General features: G+C 45.0%; 1 protein-coding gene across 8 annotated transcripts in view; it reads right to left on the reverse strand.

The window, feature by feature from the left end:
- Positions 1-9,351, reverse strand: part of chd4b (chromodomain helicase DNA binding protein 4b) — a 40,359-nt gene that overhangs the window by 19,324 nt on the left and 11,684 nt on the right. For all 8 annotated transcript variants that reach the window (XM_053495467.1, XM_053495466.1, XM_053495469.1 and 5 more), the window contains exons 20-21: positions 1,848-1,989; positions 1,505-1,636 (exon numbers count right to left, since the gene is read on the reverse strand). In XM_053495467.1, coding sequence (XP_053351442.1) covers positions 1,505-1,636; positions 1,848-1,989 — 274 coding nt within the window. The remainder of the gene's footprint in view (positions 1-1,504; positions 1,637-1,847; positions 1,990-9,351) is intronic.

Raw genomic sequence — 9,351 nt, forward strand, 5'->3', positions numbered from 1 at the left:
ACACAAACACACACACACACACACAGCAGGCCAAACATCATTAGCACGTCCCTCCCTCAAACAGCGCAGAAATGAGCATTTACTCACATCTGAACTGAGTCGTTTACATAAATCACTGATCAATAGCTCATCATATCGATTTATTCACTCAGATGTTCCTGTTTTACAGGGAAATTTACAGACTTGTTACTGAATGATTTACTCTGATAAAGAGCCATAAGAACAGTGGCAGCTGGAACATCTAAAACAGATGCAGGATTATTTTTAAAAATCTAAATTAAAATGCTTTTGGCCTGGGCTATTGTTGTTTACTTATAATCATTGTTAATTAAATTTAAATGAGAAAAGATTTTTAATAAATTTTGACTTGGAAAACAAAGCGTCACGTGATCACAAAAGCAAAAGCAAGTCTCATTAGAGAGGTTAAAGATCCATTTTCTCTCTCTGTATCAGCTGCTCTTTGTCTCTGTGTGCGCGCATCATTGGACACCGTCCCACACACAGACAGACAGACAGACAGACACAGACACGCACTCTTTCTCGCTGCTCTACACAGAAACACTACTCTGTTGCTATTCTTTTTTAAGTTAAAGAGCAGGTTAATTTGTTTAATTTGTTTAATTTTTACCTTATATTTTGCATTAATTATTTTTATGTATTTATTTTCGGCTGTGGAACAAATAATTTGAGTTTCTATTATTTCTTATAGGGAAAATCTTTTTGGATTCATAAGTGTTTTAGAATACGAGCCCAATTCCAAAACGAATTATGCTCATAATCCAAGGTTCCACTGTGATCTAATCAGCATGTCCTGGGATCAACTCAACCGGAGGCCAGTTATTTTGGGTCGTTCCCAAAAACACACCCGATGGATTTTGATCTACTCCTCCAGGGGAATTTATACGATCCGTCACCACACCCGGTCGATGTGGAGACACCGAGGACGCAAAACTGTGAAGGGGTTTTTAATAACTCACATGGGTCAGCCGTAATAATATCTTAAACTTACACCAGAAAATGATTAATAACGTTCTGTGTGACATCATATTGAGTGACATCACACTGAGGAACATCATAGTGTGAGGCCTATTTTCCAGCACCTGCGGCCTATTGAACACACGTACACATCACAAATGTTAACACACTCACAAACACATCTCACACATACATACATACATACACACACACAAATATACACTCATACATCACACACATACACACTCACATCACAAATGTTAACACACTCATATCTCTTACTCTCACACATGCGTGCGCGCTCAGACACACACACACAGTTGACATGACAAATATTTAGGACCCAAGTTGACATCAGCCCTATTAAGTCATACTGTGTGAAGTGTGAAGGGGTGTGGTATATAGTGCCACTTAGCGGTAAAGGGAAGAAACTGTTACTCTGGTTGAGGACCATCTGTATAAAAAGTTTCTTAAAATGTTTAATGTTTCTTGTGTGTGTGTGTGTGTGTGTGTGTGTGTGTGTTTGTACCTGTGAGAAGATAAGCACCCTGTGTCCCCCCTCCTTCAGCTTCCTCAGCATCTTACAAAGCAGCATCAGTTTCCCAGAAGACTTTGTAAGAGCCCCGCCCTCATACATCCCATTGGGCATTTTAGGAGCTTCCTGTCACCCGCAGTCAAACAGAACACAAGCGTGAGATCACACCTTACTACATTCATCATCATCATCATCATCATCTATAATTACTAACGTTTAAACTGATTAAAGTGTGTATAGTGGTGAGACAGTGGTGTGGGGTGAGACAGTGGTGTGGGGTGAGACAGTGGTGTGGGGTGAGACAGTGGTGTGGGGTGAGACAGTGGGCGGAGCGTACCATGGAGGCAGTGGGGAACAGGTAGGGGTGGTTGCAGCACTTCTTCAGGTCCATGACCACGTTGAGGAGAGACACCTGATTCCCACCGCCACGTGTGTTTAGAGCCTCAAAGTTGCGTGTGAGAATGTACTTGTAGTACTTTCTGTGCGCACACACACACACACACACACACACCCTGTTTACATCCAAAAACAGTGTTTCATATCACCATAAACACCTGTGTGTATGGTGTGTGTGTGTAGTGTAGTGTGTGTATATTGTAATGTAAAGTGTAGCAGTAGTGTAGTGTAGTAGTAGTAGTGTAGTGTGTGTGGTGTGTAGTGTAGTGTGTAGCGTTTATTGTGTGCGTAGTGTAGTGTGTATATAGTGAAATGTATAGTGTAGTGTGTGTAGTGTGTATAGTGTGTGTATAGTGTAGTAGTAGTGTAGTGTGTGTGGCGTCTAGCGTGTATTGTGTGTGTAGTGTAGTGTGTATATAGTGTAATGTGTAGTGTATAGTGTTGTGTATAATGTAATGTGTAGTGTATAGTGGATAGTGTAGTGTATAGTGTAGTGTGTAGTGTATAGTGTAGTGTATAGTGTAGTGTGTAATGTGTAGTGTAGTGTATAGTGTAGTGTGTAATGTGTAGTGTAGTGTAGTGTGTAGTGTATAGTGTAGTGTGTAGTGTATAGTGTAGTGTGTAGTGTATAGTGTAGTGTGTAGTGTAGTGTAGTGTATAGTGTAGTGTAGTGTATAGTGTAGTGTATAGTGTATAGTGTGTAACACTTGGATTTAATTAAACCACTAGTTACTTTGCTACGGGGTCGAGAATCCAAATACGGGTTTTTAAACAACACTTCCGGTATTGCGCAATCAAGACAGGACAAGTAAAGACGCGACACAATAACTCTGTATAAACCAAAACAAAGTGTATTAAACCCAACAAACAAACAAACAAACAAACAAGGTGCACCAAAACCAATATATACAAAATATATACAAATAGAAACAATGTGTATGGTGTATGCGGGGGTGTGAGTGCGTGTATGATTGTCCAGAGTTAATGATATTGCAGTGTGTGAAATGATGCACGGGAGAGATAGGCTCGGCCTCACCGGTGTTGATGACAAATCCGGGAGCTCGAGCAACGGAACGAGAGGTGAATTGTTAGTGTCTATGAGGAATAATCCGACCGGGGAAAAGTACTCCTTTACAACCATCCAACAAACTCTCTCTCTGAAAAACAGCGCGCTGGGTAAATCTCTCCGTTCCGAGCCACTTGCCGGTTCCGGCTTTATACCGGCACACGTGACCCGACGCCGCTTCCGGGTTCTCTCGCGCTGCGATCGCGCATGCTCGCGAGAGCTTACCCTGTGACCAACACTGTCAATGGGGACAAATAAAACCAGATCGGGCAATTTTACGAGCACAGGTGAGCAGCATTAGCTCCTTAATCCATTTCCCTGTTTGTTAAAATGCCCTTTTATGTGGCTGCGCTACATAGACCCCCCCCCCAAGCCTCCGGCGTCTGAGGAGAACGTCCGTAAAAGCGCTTTAGATTAACCACGTTCACTGTATCAGTTTTTTGTGGATTGCCCCAAGACACTGTGTAGTTGATTGGTCCTTTTTTGGTTTTTATTTCTGCTGGTCCCTCCCACTTGGGCGCTAGCTTGGCAGAAAATCTTTTCGCTGCGGAGGAGAGTGGGTGAGTTTTTATCCAAACTAGATCTCCCGGTTTAAAGTGCGCATCTTTTCTCCGGGCATTGTAGTATCTAGCTTGTTTGGACTGTTGTTGTTTTACTCTTTGTCTCACCTCCTCCGTGATAAGTCGTTGTCTGTCCAGTAGTGAGTAGGCGGTGTGATCAGGTGTTGGAGGGTGATTCATGAGCCTTTCGAGTGGCCCTTTTAGTTGCCGACCCAGTGTGAGTTCTGCAGGCGTCTTTCCCGTAGTTTCCTGTTGGGCTGTATTGATGGCGAATCTGAGCTCTGGTAACCATTGGTCCCAGTTTTGGTGATGGTCCCCGACGTATGAAGCGATCATTGTCTTCAGAGTTCGGTTAACTCGTTCCGTCAGGTTCGTTTGTGGGTGGTAGCTCGTAGTTAGCTTTTGGACGCTCCCCCAGGTTTGGCAGAGGTGTGCCAAGAGCTGAGACGTAAACTGTGGTCCTCGATCGGAAACTAGATATTTGGGGACTCCCCATCTAGTAAAGATCTCCTCTCTTAGAACCTTCACCAGTTTTGGCGTCTTTACATCCCTGAGGGGAAACATCTCCACCCATTTGGTGAAATAATCTACCACCACCAAAAGATATTCATTTTGCCTTTTACTTCGGGGAAAAGGACCCATGATGTCCAATCCCACGGTGTGTCCTGGCTCTGGAACCTCCGTGCTCTGTAGTAGCCCACTAGGTCTAGTGTTTTCTGTTTTATACTGTTGACACACGCTGCAAGTTCTCACATAGTGCCAGACGTCTTTCCGCACCGTAGGCCACCATGCCACATCTAGTAACCTCAGCAGGGTTTTTAGTTGCCCCAGGTGTCCTCCCAAGGGATTGTCATGATAGTAATGTAAAAAGTTTTTTATTAATGACTGGGGGACAACTAGTTGAAATTTTTCTCCGTGTCTTACCGGTACCCGGCGATATAACGCCCCTTGGTGATGTTCGAACGAGACCCTCTGCTCCCTTGTGCTTCGTGGCTGGTCATTAGAGAGCAGCTTCGTGATGGTGGGGTCCTCATGTTGGGCTTGAGTTATTTCGCACAGGTCGTTTGGTAAGTCGGATGAACATTTAGAGGTTGTGATGGCGAGACATGGAGCGGTGCCCACTTCCAACGGCGGGGGCGCCCGGGATAGCGCATCTGGTCCCAAATTTAAGCAGCCTTTTCTATGGTGTACTGTAAAAACGAACTGTTGTAGGCGTAACGTCCATCGGGTGAGACGAGAGCTGGTTTTCGGGCAGTTGAAGGCCCATGACAGGGCGGCATGGTCGGTAAAGACCTCGAAAGCACGACCTTCTAGATAGTGCCTCCATTTTTCTACAGCCCAGACCACGGCCAAACACTCCTTTTCTGACGTGGAGTAATTCTGCTCAGCTCCTCTTAACATTCGTGAGGCGTAAGCTACTGCTCTTTCTCCTTCTGCTGCAGTTTGGGTGAGGATGGCTCCCAGGCCCACTTCGCTGGCGTCGGTGTGCAATTGGAATGGGAGATTTAGGTTCGGTTGTATTAGTACTGGTGGGTTTTGCAGTGCGTGTTTGATGACATCCATGCTGTTCTGGCATTCTTCGGTCCACTCCCATTTTACTCCCTTCCTTTTTAAATTATTTAATGGAGCTGTTATGTCTGCAAAGTGGGGAATGAACTTGTGATACCAGCCGGCGAGACCCAGAAAACGTTGAAGAGATTTTAAGTCTTGAGGAGGAGGATATTCTGCCACCGCCTTGGTTTTCTCCGGGTCTAACTGCACACCTTCTTCAGAGATGACATGACCGAGGAACTTCAGCCGCCTTTTGAAGAAATGACACTTCTTCATGTTGAGGGAGAGATTGGCTTGGGTGAGTCTGGAAAATACTGCGTTGAGATGCATTCTATGTTGTTCTAGTGATGGTGAGTAAATAATAATGTCATCTATATAGACGAAGCAATACTTTCCTCTTAGATCCGCCAAGACTTTCTCCATCAGTCGTTGGAACGTTGCAGCTGCGTTTCTGAGTCCATAGGGCATGGACCGGAATTGAAACAGACCTTTGGTAGTGATGAAGGCGGTCTTCTCACAGCTGTCTCGCTCCATCTCCACCTGCCAGTAACCGGATTGCAGATCCAATGTTGAGAACCAGGAGGCGCCATCCAGTGATTCAATGATGTCGTGTATTAAAGGCATTGGATATGCATCAGGTTTGGTTTTGCTGTTCAATTTTCTAAAATCTACACAGAAACGGTAAGTCCCATCGGGTTTAGGTACTAAAACAACAGGTGACGACCATGATGAACATGAAGGTTCGATGATGTTGTCCTTCAGCATCTGGTCGACTTGATCTTCTATAATTTTTTTCTTTAAGGGTGATACTCGGTACGCTCTGGATCTAAATGGGGTGTCGTCAGATAAAGTGATTTTGTGTCTCTCTAATGCTGTTTTGCCCAAGATGTTGGAGGTGGTGCGGGGCCAAGTGGCCATTAGTTTCAGCAGCTCCTCTTCATTGTCGGTGTCCCAGGATGTCACACTTTTTGTGTTTTCCTCCACGCATAGGCGATCCTCAGGAATCACCGGTAAGGCTAGATACAGGTTAGCCGTAGCCAGGAGATGTGTGTGTGTCCTTTGAGCTGACTTAGATGGCGCAGAGTGGGGTTGGGACATTATAAAGGGATGATAAGTGACTCCCTCCTCTGTTTTCAGCCCATACTCCCCGCGTGCGACGTCCAAGGTCGCTCCTGTGGCTTTTAAGAAGTCCAGCCCCACGATCAGCGGGAAAGCCAGGTGAGAGTTGCTCATGACGTAAGTGTCTAGCTCACAGTCGATCGTGTGCCAGTTGTAACGCAGCCTTCTCTGGGTTTGCGCCTGGTGTGTTTTCCCATCAGCCATAACAAACTTCTGAGGAGAAGGAACATCACACCTGACTTCCTGTTCGCAGAGCTGCTTCCATAGATGTTCCCTCATCAGCGTGTAGGAGCTTCCTGTATCGACCACAGCATTCACCTTCCTTCCTTGCACTGTTACTGGAACCAGGAGAAGCGAAGGAGTTGCCAGAGGTTGAGCAATGGAGAGTCCCGCTGCGTGCTTTGAAGGAACTCGCTCACCTGCCTTCTTATGACTCTTTTCTTTGTTGTGCTGAGAGTCCACCTTCTGCCAGTAGTCTTTGGAGCTCTTGCAGTCTTTTTCCACCCTAGAACCTATCTTCACCAGCTGTTCCACGGTGTTCACTGTTCCTCTCAGACATCCTGCCACTCTTGGGTTGATGTTGTTCAGGATTCGACCCACTAGTTCTTCCTCGGAGATATCAGGCTTCCACTTCATACAGAGGGCGCGGTAGTCATAGGCGAAGTCTCTAAGGCGTTGACTGGGCTGCTGTACCAGAGACCTTAAGTTTTCTTCCACTTCTGTGAGATAGTCATCCGGTAAGAAAGCCGCCATAAATGCCTGTTTAAAAGACTTCCAGTCCTTCACCTTGCCTTTCTCTGCCTTCCACCAGCTCAGAGCAGGTCCTCGTAGCACCGTGCTGAGGGTTCCTAACAGTTCTGGGCTGGGCAGTGGTCTGATCTCCAGATAGTTTTCACACTGTTCGATGAAGTTAAGAACATCCGCCGTCTCTGAAGCGTCGCCAAAGGCTGGAAACTCCAGGCGGATGGGTGGTCGGCCATAAAAGGAAGAAGAAGAGGGTGAAACTGAGGAGGTAAGCTGGGCAGAAGCGTGTGGTTGGACACAAGGAGGAATGTCGTATGTTTCATGACTGCTTATGTGCTTTACCTTTGCCGTAGAAGCTGTGATCGCCGTGCTGGGAGAGTGTAGAACAGGAGATTGGGGAGATGCAGGGGTGTAGGCCTTTAACCTTTGGATGGTGGGCGTACTTGTGAGCCGTAGTTTTTTCATCTGGTTTTCCCAGATTACGTCACGTCTCAGAAAACAGTCAGTGACAGCTCTTTCCAGTTTCTCCAGGGCCTCTTGGCAGTAGCGCTCCAGCCCTTCTAAGCTAGCGTCCACTGCGTCCCGAAAACTGGTTTCCCTGTTCAAACTGCTGTTTACGGATTGTCTAAAATCCTGCTCCAACGTGTTCACTTTGTCAGTAAGCGCCCCCATATCCTCCTTGCATTGATTCAGTTCAGTTTGCAACGTATGCACAACATTAATATCAGACACAACATCATCATCATCATCATCATCATGTCTGTCAGATATATATAGTGAGCTAATCAATGAGGTTATTTCAGCTGTAGGGTTACGGCGTGTAACAAATGCATCATCTACATCCTCCAGCACATTATTAGCTACAGCAAGGTCGGCCTGCACGGCACCACTAGCATTAGCATTAGCAATGTTAGCATCCATTTTGTTCTGCCAAGACACACAAAACCGGAAAATACCCGAAAATACTGATTCCCCGTACGTACGGGCCACCACTATGTAACACTTGGATTTAATTAAACCACTAGTTACTTTGCTACGGGGTCGAGAATCCAAATACGGGTTTTTAAACAACACTTCCGGTATTGCGCAATCAAGACAGGACAAGTAAAGACGCGACACAATAACTCTGTATAAACCAAAACAAAGTGTATTAAACCCAACAAACAAACAAACAAACAAACAAGGTGCACCAAAACCAATATATACAAAATATATACAAATAGAAACAATGTGTATGGTGTATGCGGGTGAGTGAGTGCGTGTATGATTGTCCAGAGTTAATGATATTGCAGTGTGTGAAATGATGCACGGGAGAGATAGGCTCGGCCTCACCGGTGTTGATGACAAATCCGGGAGCTCGAGCAACGGAACGAGAGGTGAATTGTTAGTGTCTATGAGGAATAATCCGACCGGGGAAAAGTACTCCTTTACAACCATCCAACAAACTCTCTCTCTGAAAAACAGCGCGCTGGGTAAATCTCTCCGTTCCGAGCCACTTGCCGGTTCCGGCTTTATACCGGCACACGTGACCCGACGCCGCTTCCGGGTTCTCTCGCGCTGCGATCGCGCATGCTCGCGAGAGCTTACCCTGTGACCAACACTGTCAATGGGGACAAATAAAACCAGATCGGGCAATTTTACGAGCACAGGTGAGCAGCATTAGCTCCTTAATCCATTTCCCTGTTTGTTAAAATGCCCTTTTATGTGGCTGCGCTACAAGTGTAGTGTGTAGTGTATAGTGTAGTGTGTAATGTATAGTGTAGTGTAGTGTATAGTGTATAGTGTAGTGTAGTGTATAGTGTAGTGTAGTGTATAGTGTAGTGTAGTGTATAGTGTAGTGTAGTGTATAGTGTAGTGTAGTGTATAGTGTAGTGTATAGTGTAGTGTAGTGTATAGTGTAGTGTAGTGTATAGTGTAGTGTAGTGTGTAGTGTATAGTGTAGTGTAGTGTAGTGTATAGTGTAGTGTAGTGTATAGTGTAGTGTATAGTGTAGTGTATAGTGTAGTGTATAGTGTAGTGTATAGTGTAGTGTAGTGTATAGTGTAGTGTAGTGTATAGTGTAGTGTATAGTGTAGTGTATAGTGTAGTGTAGTGTATAGTGTAGTGTAGTGTATAGTGTAGTGTAGTGTATAGTGTAGTGTAGTGTATAGTGTAGTGTAGTGTATAGTGTAGTGTATAGTGTAGTGTAGTGTATAGTGTAGTGTATAGTGTAGTGTATAGTGTAGTGTATAGTGTAGTGTAGTGTGTAGTGTAGTGTAGTGTATAGTGTAGTGTATAGTGTAGTGTAGTGTATAGTGTAGTGTAGTGTATAGTGTAGTGTAGTGTAGTGTATAGTGTAGTGTATAGTGTAGTGTAGTGTATAGTGTAGTGTAGTGTATAGTGTAGTGTATAGTGTAGTGTATAGT

The sequence above is a fragment of the Clarias gariepinus genome, chromosome 4, assembly GCF_024256425.1.
Source record: "Clarias gariepinus isolate MV-2021 ecotype Netherlands chromosome 4, CGAR_prim_01v2, whole genome shotgun sequence".
Classification (NCBI taxonomy): Eukaryota; Metazoa; Chordata; class Actinopteri; order Siluriformes; family Clariidae; genus Clarias; species Clarias gariepinus.